The sequence below is a fragment of the Chiroxiphia lanceolata genome, chromosome Z (genome assembly GCF_009829145.1).
Source record: "Chiroxiphia lanceolata isolate bChiLan1 chromosome Z, bChiLan1.pri, whole genome shotgun sequence".
Classification (NCBI taxonomy): domain Eukaryota; kingdom Metazoa; phylum Chordata; class Aves; order Passeriformes; family Pipridae; genus Chiroxiphia; species Chiroxiphia lanceolata.
Genome location: NC_045671.1, coordinates 34,411,621 through 34,434,167, shown reverse-complemented (window position 1 = coordinate 34,434,167; position 22,547 = coordinate 34,411,621). Strand labels below are relative to the sequence as shown.

Here is a 22,547-nt window from a genome sequence, read left to right as displayed (position 1 = left end):
AGTTATAAAATTCAAGTACACATTAACAGAGCAAAGCAAACTGTGAGGAGCTTTATCTCACTGTACTGATTTAAGGAAATCATGGTGATTAAAACAGTAATTCAAAAACTAAAAGGAGTTTCTGTTTGCCTGTTCTTTTAGAAGCTGGGACTGATTCTCTACTTTGTAAAGAGAATAAGCTGAGAAATTCCTCTGAAAGCCCTGAACTGAAAAGTGCAGAGGGTAAGGAAGATGTGAGAATGCAGGTGCTCCAAGATCCAGCTTCTCTGGAGACAGATTACATCCTTGTTACTGAGGAAGAAAATACACCTTCAACGAAAAAAACCCTTAAAAGAAGCAAAAGTAATTTTGCAGTTCAAGAAGCTAATGTAGCTGAACGAAGAGAATCTCATGAAGGCTTTTTACCCGGCTCCTTGGATACCTTTCAGCCAATCTCCATTACAAATGAAAGCAAAGATCACCCTGTTTGTGGGACTCTATGGGACTCTAGTCACTTAGAAGAGAAAAGTTCTTCTATTGTGCCTCAAAAGGTGGATGGTGAAAGGAGATCACAGGAAAGCTGTGCACAAGATGAGGGCTGGATTATATTGGGCCAAAATGAAGTAAGTGACATACCACCTGAAGAAATTTCTGCCAAGTCAGAGATGCCAAAATCAGTGTCTGGACATCCTGGCGAAGAACTGGCAGCTGTTGTAGCACAGGAATTGATTCTTGACACTTGGACAGAATTTCGGGTAGAAACTCTCCTTCAGAAATGTTTTGAACATGAAGTCTGTTCTCCTTCAGATAGTCTGACTCTTGAGGATGAGAGTTCAGGCATTGCAGGAACACGTGTTTTGCAAGCAGTTGGTGGCGATGGTGCATGGGAAGCAAATGCTCACCAGAAACTTGGAAATAATGTAGCAACAGAACAAGAAATGAAGGAGGAAACGGTTCTTCTCAACAGAGGCGGAGAACTGAGTCAAAAGTCAGAGTAAGGAAAAATCAACCTATTTTCTTTCAAAAGTCTTCTGTTATTTGTTATCTATGTTATTGAAGTGTAAGCCATTATGAATAGATGGCAAGACTTTCAAGTCAAAAGTACACATTATATTTACCTTATTTAGGTATCACTGTATTTCTCTCTTTCTAAAAAGAGATTCTCAATTCTTGGTTGCTTCATATAAACCAAATTAGGATTGTTTTGCAATTGTTTTGAAGGCCGCTTCCTTGCAGGAATAAGTCTGTCTTCCTTCTGTGAAGTCCCATAGACTGCGTAACCTACCTTTAAATCTAAAACAGATGTAGCCAGGGAACACAGGCCAAAACCAGGTACCAGTGATACTGCCAGCCCAGATACAATGCCAATGATGAGATTATGGAGGGATCAAAGTGAAGTACTATCTCTGCCTAATGCAAAACTGCTGGGAAGGAAGATAGGAGGGAGTGAAGGCCCAGAGTCAGAAAATGGTGGTGCTTACAGAGGAAAGAAAAGCATGAGGGAAAGTTGTGGTCTTTGTCATTATTTTCAAGCTGTAGTCAGGTCAGAGCAGCATTTCAGACTGTTTGAACTGAACTGGCAATTGAGGCAGTTTGAGTATATATGGACCTGCCTTTGGGTGGACATGCAGCTTCTATGCTGACAGCATTACTGCTGCCAGGTGTCTCTCTGCTCTGTCACCAGATGGAGAGAGAGGTGGCCCTCTTGACTCAATTTATTGTAAGATATTGGAGAGGATGCCTCTATTGTTGACTTCTTTTACAACCAGGAGGTTGTAACTACTATAGCAGACTTCTAAGGCAGTGCCAGAGATGCAAGTGTGGAAGTCTGACCTCCTTTCTCCTGGGCATCTGCAACTGATGTGTTGCAGTTTCACAATGGAGGAACCTGGCATTGTGTCTATACAGAGAAACTCTCATGAGGAGTAAATGGAATTTCCCAGTACAAATAAAACTAGGTTTCTAACTGCACTTACCCAAAAGCATGTGGTTTGGAACGTGTGGAAATATACTGTTTGTGTGAAATGCAAGAGTTACTTTTTACTTTTTTTCCCAAGTTTCTTCCAAGCACTTGCCAGTTCAGTATAGAATACACATCACATCCCCAACTTATATTATCAGGTTTTAGTTGTCTTGCATTTTATTTTAGACTTTACTTTTTAAAAAATTTTCCCTAACAATTTTGCAGTTTTAGCAGTAGGCTTTTTTATCCCTTAAACCTGTCATTCCTGTGTATGACAGTATAACCCTGATAACAGCATATACAGATAATCTGTGATAGAAAAGCACAGCTTTTTGCTACACCTCACCCCACCCCAAACAGTTCACATTTTATTAAGATTATATAGAATATAGAATATATATGGTCACTACAGCTTCCAGTTTAGTCTTTTTCTTATCTCATTCAGAAATTACTATTATCAAATACCTTTTCAGTAGGTAGCAGTGTTCATTCTGTCCTTTACATTAGTGATACTGAAGCTCAAAGAAGTAAAGAAAAGCAAGGAAGTTATTCAGCTTCCACATTAACAGTTACTTGTGGAAGCATGGAACCAGTAAAATCTACTTTCCTTTTGCTTTATGTTTTCTTGTTAGACTTTTTTTATTGATAAGGTGTAAAATCTAATGGAAGTTTTTTCCAGCATTAATGCTATTAAAAGTATTTAGTTAATTCTCTTGTATGAAGATTTCTTATGCGATAGAGATTGCTTTTATGGTGCTGTTTCCCCCTCCATTTCCCCTATGTTTGGTTGGTGATGTTCAATAAACTTCTAATGAGCTTATGTCTTTGGTCAGTTAGATAATTTTTAGGAAAAAATTTTTAGGAATAGTAGAGACACATGCAGATGTCCCTATGCATGCCCACATCATGATCACAGAGGCCCTGATTCTTTTTAAATGAAAGCAAACACAAAAAAACATTATGATGAAACACACAGGAATCATTATTTTTAGATGATATACCCATTTCATTAAACCTCTTACATAAACAGCTGAAAAAACAGCAACGGACATAGTAGAAGTGTCCGTGTAATTAGAAGTGCTTTCTAATGCATTTCACTGACAGTTTTAAAACTACAAATTCATTCTCAAAACATAAGTCAGTGTGCAGTTTTTAAGTCTGAAATGAACTGCTGTTCTTGGCCAACAAAGTTTAAAACAATGTCATACAGCAGAGATGCCAGCCTATGGGAGGTTAGAAACGCTGGAGTCATCACATAAGAGAAGAAACTAAGATTTCTCTTATTACTGCAATAGAATTTCTGGATGGCACTTGATGGTGCTGGTATGAGGCTCTGAGTCTGCCACAGATATACATCAAAGGAGGATGTAAAGAAACTCTTTAGTGTGAAGGTGGTGAGGCACTGGAAGAGAGCCTAGAATAAGCTGTAGATGTTCCATCCCTGGAAGTGTTCAAGACCAGGCTATATGGAGCTTTGAACAAGCTGGTCCAGTGGGGGGTGTCCCTGCCCACGGCAGGGAGTTTGGAACTAGATGATCTTTAAGGTCCCGTCCAACCCAAACCATTCTATGGTTCTGTCATCTTTGAAGAATAAAAAACCCCCATCATTTGTACTCAAACCCAGCCAATAAACGACTGAATTAGCAGTCCAAAGTTTACAGAGGCATTCACTAAGTAACTGTCTTCTAAGCCCTTTTCTATCCATATGTCCCTGTTTAGTAAAAAAAATAATGAAGTTCCTGCTTGCATATTGGGCTGAAGTAGGTTCCTTTAGTAGTGGAATAAGGGTCAGTGAAGGATATGGTTTGCAGTATTTTCTGCTTTCATCCAGAAGGTGTCTGTCATTTTGCCTCAGAAAAATTACTGTTACATAGAAGAGGGAATTGAAATTTTGAAACGGAAAACTTAAACAAAAATTAGAATGAAATGGATTAAAATTTCGATGTCTGCTAGTCACTGCCCCCTTCATCCCATTGTCAAACATAAGACTCTCTCTAGGCTCTTAAGGTCAGTTTTGAGGAAGTCTCTGACTGGAGGTAAAATTCTTCCATCCTGTCCTGCTTTTCTTCTGCAATGAAAAGCAGCATGAGCAAGAGAAGAAGAAGGATGCTTGCTGGCATTAAAACACTGAAGAAAAGATATGAACCTTTCTCAGAAATACACAAACATCAGAAGTAATAAACCAGAGAGGTTTCTTTGGTCTCATAAAAAAATACAAAAATATTTGAGAGGACGTTATTAATGTCAATCTTTCCAGAAAGAAAATAGCTTTGTATATGTGAGCAGCTTCTTTAAAAAGGAAGAATTTGTGGAGCACTGTATAAATGCTCGGTAGGCAGGATAACATACTTTCCTGCTGCTGGCTGGAGGTGCAGCAGCAGTAGAATTTATGAAGGCTGGAGGTAATTTTCTTCCTGATAGAAGCTGTCTTGTCTTACAGAGCTGTATGAAGCTTGGTGGTGATGCAGTGGTCAGGAGGCAGAAGGAGAAACTGCAGATGACTATGCTAGCTGTTACCCACCAGCACATTTCTCAGAGTATTTTAGTGGTTGTGTATACTAGATCATTCTTGCTCTTACTTTTGTTGTAGGGAAGGATTATCCTTTTCCTTAGCAGGAACAGTTAGAAAGAGCTGAAGGAAATACTATGAAATGATATATTGACTTTAGGAACAAGAAGCAAAACAGTAGAAATAAGAACACTGATATTTGGAAGGTTTGGGGGAGAGCTTTGAAAACTGGTGGCAAAACTGAGCAGAAGATGATTTCCCTTGAAGAACTACCACAGTTTTTAATCCAGTAGAATAAACCTTCAAAAGAAAGCTTCATTTATCTTTCTGATAACATTTTGTCGAAGAAGCAGGAATCATTCTCTTCTGCTCACTTACATATAATGAGTTTTTGAAAAGATAGTTCTTCCACTGCCTCTTTCCAAAATATCCAGAATATCTCTCTGTGACCATTGCTGTACTGCTGGCTATTAGAATTGCCCAGCAGTGGAAGCAATCCAGTAAAATTTTAATAGACAAGCCTTTTTTCATCATGTTGCCTCTGTTTGCTAGTGAATAAAGATAATTAAATGTAATGGAATAAAAATTTGTGGCTATTACAAGATTGAAACTACTCTGCTCTCTCTGTGATTTAGCCAAATGCAAATAAATCTCTAAGCCATTAATGATTCAAGTCAATATCAGTGTCCAGTACTGAACTGAAATACTGACGGACCAGAACAAAGGAAAAAAATTCACATTGACCCCAGTGACCAAAGGTTTCACTCAATATTTTCTCAAAATGTCTGTTCTGTCATGACAAAATTACAATAAAGTAATGAACTGGGGAGCCCAGGTTTGCCTTGTACTTTTATGGGCAAAGCAGGCTGCTATATATAGCAAGCCTAAAGGATTGAAAATCTGTTGTAGGAAAAGGTAAAGTAACATTACTTCTCTTTAGTTGCCTTTGTTTCCTTTTTTCCTTGTATACCTGTGGGGTTGTCATCTTTCACTCCTGTCAAGATGGTTTATTAATTGGCCAGATTTGCTGGAAGACAATTCCAGGCACTCTAGGGACTAGGCATGCTGCTTCAGGGATGCTTGTAGCTCCTGCTGAACTACGAGATTATGGACTTGAAATGGGAATTGAGCTTAGATCTCCTACTTGGCAGCACAAAGCATGACATTTGGCTTAAAACAAGGACTGTACTTTAAAGGTTAAAACCAAACATGTAAGTAAAAGAGCAACAACTGAGAGGGTTGCTTGCAGATGATCTAATTTTTGTAAAAACAGCTTTAATATTTACATGCCAAATACCAAGACTTTTATAAAAATATTTTAAGACAAGAACAGCACTTTAGTTATCAAAAAACAATTTTAAAAGAAAAAAAACCCTACTTACTATTATTCACTAGTGGTCCTGAAATTTTACTTAAATTGTGAGGCTGGGCTGATAGAGCCACTTTCTTAAAGCAAGAAAACCTGGACTGTATGGTTTAGTGGTCACATGAAAAACTCCCCCGCTATTAAAAACTCCACGGTTTTCTGAGCTAATTCAGTATATAATGTATTCCAATCAGTGGTCAATGACATTAGATTTCAGCCTAAAGTGTTAATGAGCTTTGAAACTTTAACCCTGTTGACACACACCTCACTTTGGCAGTGATCCCTGTGGGGTAAGTGGTCCCAGCAGAGCAATTGTTGAGGAGGCTTGTGAGCTGGTGCCGACCTTTGCACGACAAAGGGCATGGGGACCTGCGGTGTTGGCAGGTGACTGGATACTCAGAGACACGGCAGGGGCCGATGACTCTACTGGACGACCCACAGGCTTTTGCACACACAGACTTCGAGGCTATAAAAGCCCAGGGTTTCCTTTGTTCAGGATCCACTTGTAGACACTCGGCTTGAGCTGTTATTTTGTTGTTGCGCCATGATTAGATTATTTTAAGGATTGAGACATCTGAGATTCTGCCATGGGAAACCTGGGGTCCAGCTGGTAAGGAAACCTGGTCTGACTGTTAGTGTGGGGTGTGCAGCTGCAAAGGGGCCTGGTCCCAGCTCAGGGGTGGTGCGAGTGTGACTGCCAGAGTGGCTTCTGGATGTCAGACAGGGAAGTTTCCTCAAAAGTGTCCTAAAATCTCGAAGGTTTTCTATGTTATTCTGAGCATGGAGGAACAAGACTGTATTTTTTGCCACATTACTCATTTTATAGCTTCATCATAATCTTGCTACTAATGACTTCTGTTGCACATAAATACTTTATAGTTCTATTTCCTGGATACAGTTTATGGGTGTATGGACTTTTAAATTAATTAAATATTGGCCAGCTGAAAAAGTGCTAAAAATACCCCCACCACTGGAAATTTTATGTACACCTAAGTGACAGAAACATCAAAGATAACGTGTTTGCAGCAGTGTCCTCTTTAGAAATGTATTTACATATTGGCAATACTTTTTTAATTTCTTGAAATGCGTTGTATTTCTTGTCCTTTAAAATAGCATCTCAAGACTGACTTCTCAGGACATCAGTTGCAGATGATGGGCATTTTTCCTGAGGGATTACTACCATGAAGAATGAGATGGGAGCTACTGAATTGTTATTTACACTGTGCTGTAGGTGTGCATGGAGCTGTACTGACAAATGAAAATGGGATTAGGCTTTTGTTTGGTTTTGACAGTTTATGGTCAAGCAGTCTGATGTGAAAGCATCTCCAGTTCTCATGTAACTCATCTTCCAGGAGAATCTGCACAGTGTGAAGGGAGAAACTAGCTGAAAGTTAAGCCAGTTTAGGGTCTATTTTCTTGCTGTAGGGATTAGGATTAGAAGCTCTTTTACATTTGGAAAGAAATCTGGAGTTTCTAGTGACCCTAGCCCCAACAAGCTTTTATAAAAAGAGACTATGGGACTGCACTGCCCGGGAAGAAATGTCCTTCCTTCAAGCACACCCCTAAGAAAAACAATCAGAAGCACAGGCTGTGAACATTGCTTCCTGCTGCACATACAGTTTCTGCTTCCAGAATCCACCCTGCTTTCTGAACTGGTGGTTATTGGTGTTTGGTTGGTTTTTTTAAAGTTTACACCTACATTCCCGTTGCTGAATTGCAAACCAAAAAAATTATGCAAACCACATCTGAATATGCATGTGCTCTATAACCATCGATGCAAACAGAAATGAGGGTTGAGATGCATTGAATCCATAGGATCTTCTGTCATTGCAGTCTCATCATAAGCTTTCCTCAGGCACTGAAATTAAACAGCAGGGAGCCTTTCAGTACCGGCAGCTGACTTGCTGTATCAAATTTGGTGATGCTCTGACAAAGCTCCACAGGGAATGTGAAAAAAAAATCATTTTCATGGCTGAAGCACAGCTCTGCATTTATTTAGGTGCACCTTTAACAAAACCCCAGTAGCTGCTGGTTCACACAGCCGGCTGTGTGAAGGCAGGTGATCACCCTTATTTAGCAGTACCACTGGCCACGTGACAAGAAAATGGTGGAGGATCTGTATTCCTAGTAAACTGCTATAGAACAAGGGATGTTGAAGTGCAGCAGTAACGCATCTTTACTGTTTTTGCAGTAGAAAGGCCTTTTCGAGTCTTTAGAAGGTAAGCATTGCTTTACTCGGAGAGACAGATATGCAGAAGGTTTTCTGATTAATGACCCTATTGTTGCAGTTACCTTAGACAGAAAAAGGGTAAATGTTAGTCAGCAAAGCACACAGGACCTCATTATTGAAAACAGGGCAGCTGTATTTTAATTCTGCAGCTCTTTATGAGAGAAGCTTACATCAGTTCAATGGGATTTCTTTTGTCTGAGCACAGGCATGGTATTTATAATTAGGAAACAAAGCTTCACTGCACAGTCACCTAAGGTGTTGGATTATTTTCAGCTTATTTGCCTAGCTCTAAGGATAAAAAAGGTGGACAAAAAAGGAATGAAAGGCATTGTCAGCAGATAGCTTGCTTTTAAGACTGCTTAATTACTAGTATCTCGCCTGGCTCTGATAGCTCTCATTGTAGACTACTTGACATAGCTTTCTTTTTTTCCCTATAAATTGAAGCATATGAGTTTTGCATTTTTTTGCAATGTCCTTTTAAAATGTTGCAGTGAACAGTATATGTAATCTTTGAAGGTTAACTGATCAAGGATGCAGCAATAATCTCAGTGGTAAGAGGACTGAAAAATTACTGCAAAAGTTGTTTTTTAACAGGCAGTGTTTTTGTTTAAATTTAATTATAGGAGCTTGATTCAGCTCCATTCAGTTGCTTGCTTGCTTTTCTGTCTGTGATGAAGGAATTAAAATATTCTTCAGTTTTAAGTATGGTTAGCAAACAAATGATAGTGATTTTCAGGATGCATTGAAATGTATAGAGTGTTTAAATATTGGCTACTTAGAGTAACACTGAAAGGAAATGTATGCAGGGTTGTTTGGTACATTTAGCCAGAATTGTTCTAAGTTGGGGGCGGGTGGAACAGGCAGGCAGAGATGTCATTTCTGGACTTACCTTAATTAATACAGCTGGGAAGCAGAGCCGTTTTCGGAAAGGGAGGATGCACACACCTCTAGCAGCACTGCGAGGAGGCATTAAAGCAACTGTGAGGCTCAGACCGGGGGAACAATACACACCAATCCTTACCGTACCAAACATTTCTTTTTTCTAGGGCTTCCGTGTTCATTCCACTATTCCCAGCCGTGCTTTCCACTGGTATCTCATGTGTGGCAGGGGTGCACAAAAATCTAAAATAACTCTCTTTTTTCCTATCTTTGATGAGTCTGGTTTTTTATTTGGCATTACATAAATCTTGACAATATTACAGAAAATCCATGTAGTTAGCGACAACCTCAGTTGCATAAATTTAAAAGCTTAGATCCTGCTACGAGCAGTCTGTTGTGTTTTTGTGGCATCTCCTTATAGTATTCAGCAGTAATGGTAGAGCAGAGCAGTGTTATTTAACAGTTTGTAATATGTCTGTAGGAAAAGAGTAGAAAAAAACGAAGTCATCTTTAAGCCGCAATCTTTGTTCCAGCAAAGGATGCATCTCTCAAACTTAGAAATAATGAATAGGTGAGAATATGATTTTGATAGCACCTGTGAATATTGATTAAGGTTTTATTATCACTGTAGTGTCATCAGGGCTGGAGACACTTCCTATCAGATCAGATATCCAGAAAATAACAGTGCTATTGCAGCAACAAATGATACAGAGGCAGAGGGGAGGATGGCAGTGACATTCCAGTTACTTGACAGATTTCATGGTTTATCTGCTTTGTTTTCCTTTGGACGTTGAAGGCAATCATTTAGGTGTTATGGGATTTTATGAATTAACTCATTCAGATATTACTTTTTAGTTCTTAGTATATCCTGTAATTTGTGGTGTCTATAGCCGTTGCACCTATGAAAAATAGCAGCAGATCAGACTTCCTCATTTCTCACAGATGAAAGCTGACTGTGTCCTACAAGAATAAGATCAATCTCCTCAGCAGAAGACGCTTGCAGCAAATTCTAAAAGAGCTGTCTGATGGGCAGCAGCCCAGAAGGATACACCTTTGTGTTTCTAAAGCAGTAGGGCATATAACTAAGCTTGTCCTTGTATTTCCTAAGCTATAATGTGAGGAGTGCCATGTGGAAGAAGGAGCCCCATTTTCTCACCTTCTTCCTGAATATTACTTCTTCAGTCTGGCATTTCCTGTCACTCTGAGTCTTTCACAGCATTTTTGCTATGTCTGACATTATCCTCTTTCTCACACTTAAGTTGTTTTTTATCTTCCTACTGCTTCTGTGGTCCTTCCAGCTCAGTGACAAAGTTCTGCTTCTGAAAATGCTTCTGGCTTTCTGCATCTCCCATCTCCCATTGCATATGCTAACTGCAGGGTCTGACAGTCTTTCCTGCTTTGAACACCTCCTGACAGTGCAAGTGAACTGCAGGATAGCGTGTCTGATGCCAGTTTTATTGCTTCAGTAGAGCGTATGTGCCCTGATTAAGAGCCTTCTCTGGCTCCTGATTGGGGCTTTTCCCATGTGTTTTTCCCAAGCTGCAAGTCACCCAATATGGATAAGAACTTCTCAGTTACCAGTTTACACCCATTAGGATATTTCCATTTTAATCTGCTGCTTAAAATTACCGCTCCACATTCTGCATTGTCACTTAAATCACCCTACTCTTTATTACGTCTCTGGCAACCGCAGCTTTAAGAAACACCAGAGTTTAACATTAAAGCCTTTTTAGAGCCTTTTCTTTAGGTCAGCCATAGCCAAGATAGGGAAAATGTAGCTGCTAGTTACTCTTCGTAAGTTTGCCATTGTAGGTAAGATATGAATCTAAATTATAGTAACATTGAACATTATAAGTTGTGAAATCCTAGTTACATTACCATGGAAAAGATGGAAGGGTGGAAATTTTGGCAGTACAGTAGCACAGAAGTCAGAAAAGAAATTGACAATATTTAAGGTATTGAAGGAATAAAAGTTGTTTGAGAAGAATAGAGAATAAGGTCATAGGAACAGAGAAAGGGAATATGAGGGGAGGAAAGATAGAAGTCATACAGTATAAAAAAAAAAATGTTGCCATGTATCTTTCCCTGTCTATCAGCATGTTGTACAAAGGCTGAACTTGAAATCAAAGGATGGAAGGAGTGATAGAAAAATACTAATGCTTTAATGGACAGATAAATAAAAACCTGTGCATCTTGATGTTGAGTTCTTATGATTAGCAGCTCTAAACATCATCCCTTACACATTTTATCATATGATCAACACAGGTGTCACCTATTGTAAGATACTTTGTTAAAACATTTGATTCCAGCTGGTATAGGATGGTAATAAGTGTCATCATCATTATACATGTCATCTTTCATACACAAAGAGAAACAAATGCATTAAGCAATGCAAGAAGTTAACACTATTACAGAAACATTGCTGACCGTGAGCCAGCAGTGTGCCCAGGTGGCCAAGAAGGCCAATGGCATCCTCACCTGTATCAGGAACAGTGTGGCCAGCAGGACCAGGGAAGTGATTTTTCCCCTCTACTCAGCATTGGTGAGGCCACACCTGTAGAACTGTGTCCTGTTCTGGGCCCCTCAGTTCAGGAAGGATATTGAGGTGCTGGAGCAGGTCCAGAGAAGAGCAACAAGGCTGGTGAAGGGACTGGAGCACAAGTCCTATCAGGAGAGGCTGAGGGAGCTGGGGTTGTTTAGGCTGGAGGCTCAGGGGAGACCTCATCACTCTCTACAACTCCCTGAAAGGACGTTGTAGGCAGGTGGGGGTTGGTCTCTTCTCCCAGGCAACCAGCAGTAGGACAAGAGGGCATGGTCTTAAGCTGTACCAGGAGAGGTTTATGTTGGATATTAGGAAGAAATTTCTTACAGAGAGAGTAATCAGACATTGGAATGGGGTGCCTAGGGTGGATTCTCCGTCCCTGGAGGTTTTTAAGATGAGACTGGATGTGGCACTTAGTGCCATGGTCTAGCAACCACAGTGGTGGTGGATCAAGGGTTGGACTTGATGATCTGAGGCCTTTTCCAACCCGGTTGATTCTATGATTCTATGAAAAGCCCAGGAAATAGCCATGGAAGTTCAGATGTTCCTCAGTTTCAGAACTAATGGTTATGACTGTGTTATTTGAGCATGTCTTCCTTTGGAAACAAATATGTTTGATAAGGTGTAGATTGTAATAATAGTTGGAGGGGAGTTCCCCACACACAAGTACAGTGAGAATTTTCAAACTTCCTAGAGATTTTTCAGCTTCTATTCTTGCAAACTCTACCCCATCAACTACTCTTAAAGCATTAGCATACTTCCTGAAAGTACAGGTGGCTGCACTGGGTAGAAGGTGCACACTGCTTTTTCAAGTGCTGTTCATGTGCTAGTTGCATCATTTGAAGCTGCAGGTATTCTGATGATGGTCAGATGAACAGCACAGTATGGCAGGAAAATGGTCACTTTGAACTCCACATTCTGGAAAGAAAACTGGTTTTAAGGTGAGGAAAACTAAAACAGAGTTTTCTAAAGGAATAATTAATTGCTCAGTGAAAGTAAAAGGTCAGAATCAGGTCCCAGATATATGATTATGCCTGGCATCTTAATAAATTTTAGAAATACAAATTTCAAAGAAAATATATTTTCGGGTTACACCTAAAAATCTTTTGAATCAGATTGATTTAACTTCTACTTTCCCTTCTGGCATTATCATGTTACAGTATATTTGTAATGTTTGTTCAGCAGTCGTTATTGCTTAACAGATCATTGAGATCTGTGGAATATTGTTTGTACAATACTCACAACATTTATTAAGAGCAGAGAGATCAGATGAGTTGAAACATGCCTTCTAAATGCCAATACTGCTTCGAACCTACACAGCACTTCGCCAGACCTTGTGATCTTTCAGTATTGATGGAGGAGCACCCATCATGCATGCTCACCACGTTTGAGTTGTTAATCCTGGCAATTTTCCACTGTCTCAGTAAAGATTAAGGAGCACTGATGTAGGCACCTAACAGAGGCACCTAACCCTGCTCTTAGGGCAAGACTATATGGTGGTATATGAATGCAATACCAAAGCAAAGAAATAGATGTTTAGTGACCTGTTATTTCTGTCTTAGCATTTGTTACTCTCTACCTGTTTTTGCACACCGAATATTGACTTAAGGGAATATTTTTGGAGTGGTAATATTGGTAGTATTAGGAAGCAGCAGGTTCTGCACTTGACTGGAAAATATGTAGTTGGAGACAGTACTATTTTATGGATACAGTTGGAAAATATTGCCCTAAAGAATTGGCTCCTGTCTGTGCTTATGCCGTGAAGTTATTATGAGGTGTGGGGCAGGTCACAGGAGTTAGAGGCTGCTTGAATTGCATATGTCCCTCTCCACTGACTGTTAACTGAGTTCGGTTTTTTTGGATGCCAAACTGAAGCCATTGGAATCTGATGATACCAGTTTTTTTTGGTGGGATGTAGTCATGAGGATCAGTAATGCCATATAGATGTTATAAAATGCTACGTATTCAGAAAAAAAGCCAAAGGTTATTAGACATCATGTATCAGGAACTCACAACTAATGGACACTCTCAAAGTTAATTTCTCTGATTCTCTTCTGTAACAGTGAATAATTTATTGTCTTTAACTCATAAAGCTGTTGCCCAAAGTATGGTAAATTATTTTTGGAAATATTATTTAGATGATTAGTAGCTCTGAAAAGCACCATGAAGGGATGATGGCCCTCTCTCTAGAGCAGAAGGGGATGCAGAAAGGACAAGATAAGTTAAGAAATAGTTGTGCATTGGGTTGCACTGTCTTTGCTGTAGCATCCTATGGCCTGCTGGTGACAAACCTCTAGGAAGAGACTTTTGGAGACTCTGGGTTCTCCTGTGGGCAGCATCAGCCTGGCTTGCATTTCTAAGACCCCATTTCAGCAAGACATCTAGGTTTGGGTCTTTAAATTTCCCTCATTCTGTATTAAGATATGTTTTTATTTCATATGGCTGGAAGTCACAGGTAATTGAAGAAGCCTGGAGCCTTGGATTCCTTCCATAAGCCAGCCTCATCCATGGGCGTATGCATAAGGTTGCTGAAATAGCCTAGTGAATTCCATTATGCCTGTTTACTTAGATTTGTCCCTCCATGGCTTTACCTGCTTCTCTTGTGCTGTGGCACAGGGAGGAAGCTGGCAGGGAGTGAGGACAGACAGCATGTGGCTGCCTAGCAGCAGTGAAAGCAGAGGCATGTGCTTTATATTTTTTAACAGTCTTAAAAAGTGATATAAGCAGCCAGGAGAGCCTACTACTATGACCTGGGGAAAAAAGGAGGCTTACAGTACTGATTTGAAAAGAGGAAAAAGATCAGTAGGTAAATAAATACTAAACAATGAATTTGATTGGAGAATAGGAAACATTTTCATAAAGAATGGTTAAAAATGGCCCAAAGTGAGAATTTTAACATGTTCTCAAATCTTGTGGCTAGAATACAGGATTTTTCTACAGAGAGAATATTATCTCTTGCTGACATGCCTAACCTTTTCATCCGACTGTCATGCTGAAAATGAAGTAAACTGTCAGTACATGGAAAACACGGAGTAACAGCATAACCAATAAAAGAAGACTTAAGTCTGAAAAATGAAGTATGAAAACCAAGGAACTTAGATTTTTACTAATTTTTAGCAATGGTTTGTTCTGTACCTGTTGTAAGTGACATCATTTTCTGTAAAACGGGATTATGAGCATGTTATCTACTATGCAGCAAGCAGTATGACAATGATTAGTTGACATTTGATTAGTAAACCTTTTGGCTCATACAAATCACCACAGCTTTTTTTTTTTTTTTTTTTTGGTTTGCATCCAGATACAGGAATAAAAGTCTCATGTTATGCATAAATTCTAGTACTCAATCTATAGATTTTTCCTGAACTAATTTATGATTAAAAGTTACTAAATAAATAGCAATAGAAACACAGTTAATTTAGTATACTAACACATGGTTGCTAAATGCAGGTCTTGGGAGGTTATAAAAGTAATCCATTTTACAAGTCACCTGTATACAGTATAATTATTTTACACAACTGTGAGTAAAAATAATTACTTTTTTTATAGTCTCAGATATCCTGGAGTGGATTCCTTCCCATATACTCATTTTCTTGATATGAAGATATAGTTGAAGCATAGTCTCTGACTGATATTGACTAAATCTTGTACAGTATATGTCACTTTGATTTGTTGCATACTCTGCTACAGTTTAGGGATCATTAATTCTGCTGAACCTAAAAAATTCACACCACGGTCTCTTATCTCTGGGTAGGCATCAGTGTAAATTTTTGGGTTTTGTCCAGAAGTTTTGTAGCAAAGGACTAGGAAGTAATTTTGGGTTTATTGCGAATGGGTTTCTTTATCTCTAAGTGCACAATCCATTTGGGGTTTTGGCGACTAATGTTTCTGACTTCTTTCTCTGTTTTTTTTTCTGTGTGTTTTCATCAAACTTTCTTTACACTAAAGCCCATATTTTTTCAGGTGTTATTTTTCAACATTATGTAGTAACACTGTTTCCTAGAGCACCTGTTTTTGTCTGTAGACACAGTTGATATTGAAGTATGTCCAGCAGTTCTCTGAGTTTGTAGAACATTGCTTCCCATTTTACATGGATGATAAGTATCAACATGCAAACACACACAGATTAAATTAGAATTTGTTTTGAGTCCATTAGCATTAAAGGTCTATGAAATAACATATCTCAGTTGTGACATAGTTTATGCAGTTGCATCTCTAACTGGAAGAACCATCCTCTATTTAAAACAAAGAACAGTGACTATGTTCTGTCTTTTTTGAGCACTCCAAGAAAAAGTAGTGAAAGTAGAAAGTAGACGTTTGCTGTTATTTTAAAACATACTACTGTAGTGATGGTCTGTGAACTTCTCATATCTTTTTCTGAGCAGAAGTGGCATAGCAATTACAAGCCACAAACTTGGAGCACACATACATAATGTACAAAAGAAAGGGAAAGATGTTTTATTTGGATAGAAATGCAAAACAGCAAAACAGTTTCATTTCTAAAAATGAAATAAAGTGTGAAATGTTTAATTGTGATAACAGAGTGGGGTTTGATACCTTTTATATGAGGTGAGGTGAATGAGATGAATGTTGGAGTAGTGTCCTGGTTTCAGTGGGGATAGAGTTCATTTTTTCTAAGTAGCTGATGCAATAGTGTGTTTTGTATTCAGTATGAGAATAGTGTTGATATTTTAATTGCTCCTAAGTAGTGCTTACCTTAAGTCAAAGATGTTTTCAGTGTCTCATGACCTGTCACCAAGTAGGTGCACAGGAAGTCAGGAAGGAGCATAGCTGGAACAGGTGACCCAAGCTGGCCAAAGGGATATTTCACACCATAGAACATCATGCCCAGTATATTAACTGGGGATTTACCCAGAAAGGGGACCAATCATGATTTGAGAACAAAGCTGTTGTTGTTATTAATTACTATTATTATTAAATTGTTCTTATCTCAACCAAGTCTTAGTATTGATTCTCTACCCCATCCCACTGGGGTGAGGGGAAGTGAGCAAGTTGCTATAAGGTGCTTAGTTGCCAGCTCAACCTAAACCATGACAAGTAGCTACAGAGATGGGTGATAGTGAAGCACCACTTCTAAGTCAGATATCTGGTGAGATATTTTGGCTTTAAATTCGTATGAATTTCTGTAGCACAGAATTGTAAACAAAGAATAATATAGCAATTAAGGAAACACCGTGTGTAAACTCTTTCTTGATGTAAATTGTAGTTTGTGGAGTGCTTGAACATTTGCATTAGGCTCCACTTCTGAGGCTTTTAATTGCTCCTTAGTAGGAAAGAATTCTCATTTTGTCTGAAAGAGGTTAGACATCTTCCAGGTGGAGCAATCAAAATGCCACGAGACCCATCAGTAGGTTGCTTCAGGCAGCAGAAAGGCCACAGATGGGTTTGCACAAGATACTGGCCTTTGGCCTAGCAACACACTTAACACTCCTTAATCCTAAGGGCATTTACAGATGGAGCTGTGCTGAGAGTCATTGGACAGGCATTACTGGATAAATACTTTTTAATACCTTCTAAGGAAAATACTGTACTCCTATGTTCAATCCCTCCAGTTCTCATTTCTGTTTTCCTGGGCTCTGGACTTGCGTAAGGGTGGTCTCACAGGGTGGAGACAGGAGGAGTTCAAAGGAGAAGGACTTTGTGCTGCCTGCGTGCTAAAAAAGTAATTGGAGGAGGAGTTAAAGTTCCCTTTCTTGTTTTCATACCAAAAATTTCATAATTAGTGCATTCATTCTCAAAACAGCTCAATTTTTCACTGCAAACCAGTGAGGAAGTGGACTATAAGCAGGACTTATAGCCCACTTTATTTCCCTCCAAGACCAGGGTGTACCTGCATTATGTGTGGATTTGAGAATATGAAAAAAGCCTATATGTCTAGTCTCTGAATAACTTTTTCATTGTACTTCATCTCCCCTCCTCCCATTTAATATCCAAACCAAGCAAGTATTAATATGAGTGGAGGAGATTTCATCCAGGTCATTCCTTTTACTCATCGTGCTTTGAAACTTCATAAAAAACTTCTGACATCTTGTAAAAAATTAAGTATAAAAGTATTTCTGTATATAGAGGAAACAACATGGAGGAAATGTGATTTACTTATCTAGGAAAAGTGTTTGGCAGCTGTGGGCTTCACTTCAGAATAAATTTCTGCAATGGTGAGTACAGAAGTGTGGGAAAACGTGTACAATTTAAAGTCAGGCTGGTAAGTTGTGCTAGGTTGGACTGGAGGAATTTGCTTTATAGAAGTGACAGTCACCGCTGGATTAATGTTGTTCTCTTTTGCGGGTTGTAGATGTTCATTCAGAGCAGCGCATTGTAGACATTTCTTGTTTTAGACTAAAGAAATTAACTTCTTGAAATATAATTGCTGTAGAGCACCTTGGGAAACTGGTGATATATATCACAGATGACACAAGGGAGACGCAGCACAGCCCATAGGAATTATGACATATTGCTGTGAAATTCAGAGCTGCTCTTTCCAAAATAGCAGAATGCTACTGTACCTAGAAAAGTCAGGAAGGATAACTTTTATTTGGAGAAACACTGATTTGAGAGGGCACTCAATTCTTTAAAGCTTATTAATTTATTGAGCTGTAAGAATGTTTTACAAAAACAGCAAGGAAAGTGTTTCAGCCTCCAAACTCTCCTCCTTTCATATGAATTTAGTGTCTGCCTCTGATCCACCTTTGAGAAATGGGTGTTTTAGCTGCTTCTGAACAAGTATGTTGACCTGAATATCAGAGCAAATAATCAGTAACTTGATTCCCAGTGTACCTGATCCTTAATGACCTGTCTGTGTACAACATAAAATAAGTCATTTTTGACACAAAACCCCTTAATTGACTTTGACCTCTGTTCCAAGTAAAAGAACCTTTTTTTATCAATCCAGTAAATCATATCTGATTAGAATGGACCTTTCTAAAGTAACATAATTTATTTCTTCAATAAGGAGTGTTTATTAAGGTGGGATTAAAAATAAAAATATTTTTCTTTCTCTAATGTTGTTGACCAGATCATCCATGGCATCAGTTGCAATGTATGGAAGGCAATTTTATAAGCCAGGATTTTGGAAGTATGTGACGTAGTCTGTGGGAAAGGAAGAGGAGATAGTTACTTATTTTAAAGTTTTTGGAGTCTATCTTCCATTACTAGAGTTCTTGCTGAGCTCTGCCGAGAGCTTCTACACAGCCGGAAATTACTCTGAAAAGTGCTGAACTGCTCAGCATAACATGCTCTCAAAAGCCAATTTTGAGAAAAATCCAATTTCTGAGAAAATGAGAAGCTATATCTCTAGAAAACAACCTTCATCCATATCCTGTTCATTCTGATGGCAATTCTGGAGCCATATGTCAAGGTGGTGTCACAGAAGTCATACTCACTGACTGGCTTTCTAAAGCCATGAGATTTGAAAGATGCCTGTATTGCCTATTAATTTATGACTGAACAAATATTAACTTGGCATTTAAAAAATAGGAAGTTTCACAGAACATAAGGCATGTATGTCTGGCAAGGACAATTTAATCTGTTTGGGCAAAGCACAGGGCATATGGAAAAATAGGACTAGCTTCCGAGTCAGACTCTTCTCCAAAAAGTCTGTTGGCTGTATTTGACAGTAAGTAAGAACCTGACACAATTTAAAAAAACAAAACCAAAAAGAAGCAAAAAAAGTCACCCCCCCATCCCCCCACCCCCAAAAACCAAACAAAAAAAACCACACCAAAAAATCCCCAAACAAACAGAGAAAAAACCCACAGGAATTTAATTGCTGCTAAAAATCTTCTGAAAGGTGGTAACATCTTTTATGTGATTGAAGATACAATGGAGAAGCTTGTGCCAGCTTTTGGTACTGGACTTAAACTGATTTTTAAATGCCTGCTTTGGTCCAGAGTTTTCAGGACCACAGAACAAATTAAATAACCAAATATGAACAATATGGATTATTGACATTAATAACACTGTGCCAACAAAATAAAATTAGAGATTCACAGACAAATTCTGATGCTGTTTAACTGTAATCCCTAAGTGAGGGGTATTTTTTAGTATACTGCCTGTAGCTGTATTTCAACAGAAATTGAAACACAAATATCTTTCAATCCCTAGAAATGTAGTCTTCTTCTAAACACAACTATGATATAAAATTCTGGTATAACTCAGCTGTAGTGGTCCCAGTGAAAGCCGAATTTTTGTTGTGAAAGTGTAAGAGACTCTACGGAAAGCAGCAAATAGAGATGCCACAGGGAGAAAAGCAGTCTTAATGCATTCCCAGAAATGTCATGACTTAGAAAAATTCTGTCCCAGGCATTGCAAATATTTTAGACAACTCTAAATTTGTGAATTAATGACTTGTGTGAAATTGCTTTTTTCATGTTATGATTATCACTGTTTCTGTAGGGATAGAGTATACAAAATTTAGTCATGATCTTATCATACAGAGACGATCTTCATTCTGCTCAAACATTTTTGTTTTGTGCAGAGAATAGTGTCTCTTTTTAATACAGAAACCCAGAAAATTCACTATTCTCCTGTATCCTAGTCTTCACACAACTTTGAGTGTTTCCTTTCAAATAATGTCCTGCAGTAATTTCCAAAGCTTGTTCAGTAAGGAATTGCCATTTGGTCTGATAAGGCTGTAAGAAGTATTATAAATTAATGGTTTATGTGACTGTATCACAACCCTGTTCTGTCCAACCAAAACATAAACCCTTGAGTACCCATAAGTCATCATCTGACTAGTCCTGAGCTGCTGTAACCAAAGAACTCTTCATAGTTTTATTTTTAGAAAGGTTAATAATGCACCAAATAATGTCTTACTCTGAATTTAAAATGGGTTAGAAGTATTCATCCTCTCCCCACACTCTTTCCACTACTATGATTTCTTACCTTATCTGGCTGTTACCTACAGAACTTCTTCAGAATTCAAATTTTTCTATAGTGAGTTCAGTTGAATGAATTATATTTCATTATACGTATTTTACTATGAATTGAATAGACACACAAAAAATAAGCCAAATACTCTACTGATTTATTTATGTTTTCTAAGTAAATTGCGATGGTATTGAGTGCTTCTGAACACAGATAATTCTACAGAGTAGGTGTCATGGTTTGAGATAGCCCCAAAATCCTAATTCCCTAGTCTAAGTCCCCTCCCACATCTCAATCTAATGTGGGATGATTCTTTCCAGACAAAACACACCAGACTCAGAATGGGGGAAAGGGAATATATTACAATGACTGTACAAATAAATATTATAACACATTATACACACGATCACAACTATCTCTACCATGACATATAGTATTTACAATGGATCAGATCTCTTCTCCCCTCCAAATAAAAGTCCAGGAAGGAAAGAAGGACAGATCCCTTCCAGTCTCAAAGCAGGAGTCTCTTCTAAGGCAGCAGGTCTCCTCATCTCATGCATGCAGCAGTAACTGGATTGTTGTAGCTGGATCTCTGTTCAATACACACAAGGGGGTCTCCAAGCAAAGGCCTCACCTGTGGACTGCCAGCAGGGACCAGACTCGCGTCACCACAGGTATATCACGAAATGCAGGGGCATTTCCCTTCCTCAGGGGATTCAAATTCCCCTTTGCAGAGCTCCGTGCTCTGTCTCCAGGCAGCGGGGGGGGGGGCGAAGGCCTCCTCCACATTCCTTTGGCTGTCCCGGTCCAGCTTCAGGACGCCTTGAGCTTCTCAGCTCCTCTCTGCAAGTGCTGTAGCACTGCAAGGCTCTTTCAAGTAAGAGTCCATCATCTTCCTCCTTCCAGGAGGTCTCAAAGGAGTTTTGGGAGGTCTGGTATCAGTTCTTACCCCAAACTCTGTCTGTAGAGCTAGTTCTGCTCTCATCTGCTGCTGTTGGCTCTCTCTTGGTTCTCTGTCTCCTTCCAGGAGTTCTCTCAGTGTGCTGCATGCCGTTTGCTGTTCGGTTCAGTTCTTATCTGTCCTGGCTCTCTGCCACCGTTTCTCTGGTCAGTGCCGGCTGCTGCTCTGCGCCCATGGAGAAAAACATCTCCCAGCATACTACAGACACTTAGTCCAGTCTAACACTGTTCCAAGTCTCTGCAGTCCCCCCCAGCCAGGGGCTGGGAGGCCCCAGAGGCCCCGAGGGGCTCAGAGCCCCTTCCTCGTGGCTCTACAACATGGCTACTTCTTCTAACCCAAAACTACAACTCTTCTCTTCCGGTCTGGTTGTGATATGTTTACATTTTTTGCAGGAGCGCCCATTGGGCAGAACTTCAAAACTTCCAGGGGTTTCCACCCCTTGAGGGTTACCACTTTTCTTAGCCTCTGGGGGGAAAACAAGATCCAAACCACTACAGTAGGAAAAAAAAAGGAAATGGTACTTTATAGACAATTTGTGCCATTCTTTTTATTCATAAGCAGGATAGTTTGATCAAGTTTTTTCACTGTTATTTTGTGTATCCAAAGAGAAAGATTATTCAAGCCTTATTTGACAGTAATTAAACGTATTCCACAATTGGCATGTTTTGTAAAAATTATTAAGCTGTTCATTTCTGTACTTGTGAAAGATACAGTATAGAGAATGTGGGGATAAAATCAAAATTAGTAGAACAAGTTTTTATTGAGAGAGAAGGCTTGGTTATGAGTTGAGCAGCACAACAGTGTTTAACCATAGCGTTAAATTTTCTGTACTCTTTATGGACCCACAGAAATGTGGGAGTTCACTAGTTTCCCTATCTGTATGGGAATTTGATGGCATGGGGCTTGAGGTAAAGATCTTTTTCAACTTTTAACACAGTGAAGCCTTTGGCAGGCCTACATATACACAATTACTTTTAATTTGTATGAAATTAATAAGAAATCAGAGAAACTGTACTCACAGTCTGATACAATGATTGACCAGAAGAGTCTTGTCTGCACACAGTAAGATAATAAGGATAGTCCTTCTCATTGGGAAAATGAAGGTAGGAAGAAACTGCAGGAGCAACAAGCCAAGCCTATTCGGGTCCATTCAGCTGAATCATTCATAACATAGCTAGCTGATGCTGTGGCAGAGAAAAGTACCTTCTTTGAACTCATCACACTTCTGTTAGTCAAAG

The 22,547-nt window shown here is 39.1% G+C and overlaps 1 protein-coding gene across 8 annotated transcripts in view; it reads left to right on the top strand.

Moving 5' to 3' along the window:
* The window catches only part of PRUNE2 (prune homolog 2 with BCH domain), a 144,886-nt gene that overhangs the window by 92,521 nt on the left and 29,818 nt on the right, over positions 1-22,547 (top strand). For 7 of the 8 annotated variants that reach the window (XM_032675256.1, XM_032675253.1, XM_032675257.1 and 4 more), the window contains exon 9: positions 142-973. In XM_032675256.1, the coding sequence (XP_032531147.1) occupies positions 142-973 (832 nt within the window). Of the gene's footprint in view, positions 1-141; positions 974-7,824; positions 8,037-22,547 lie in introns of those variants that run through there. The other variant, XM_032675260.1, reaches the window with a different exon arrangement.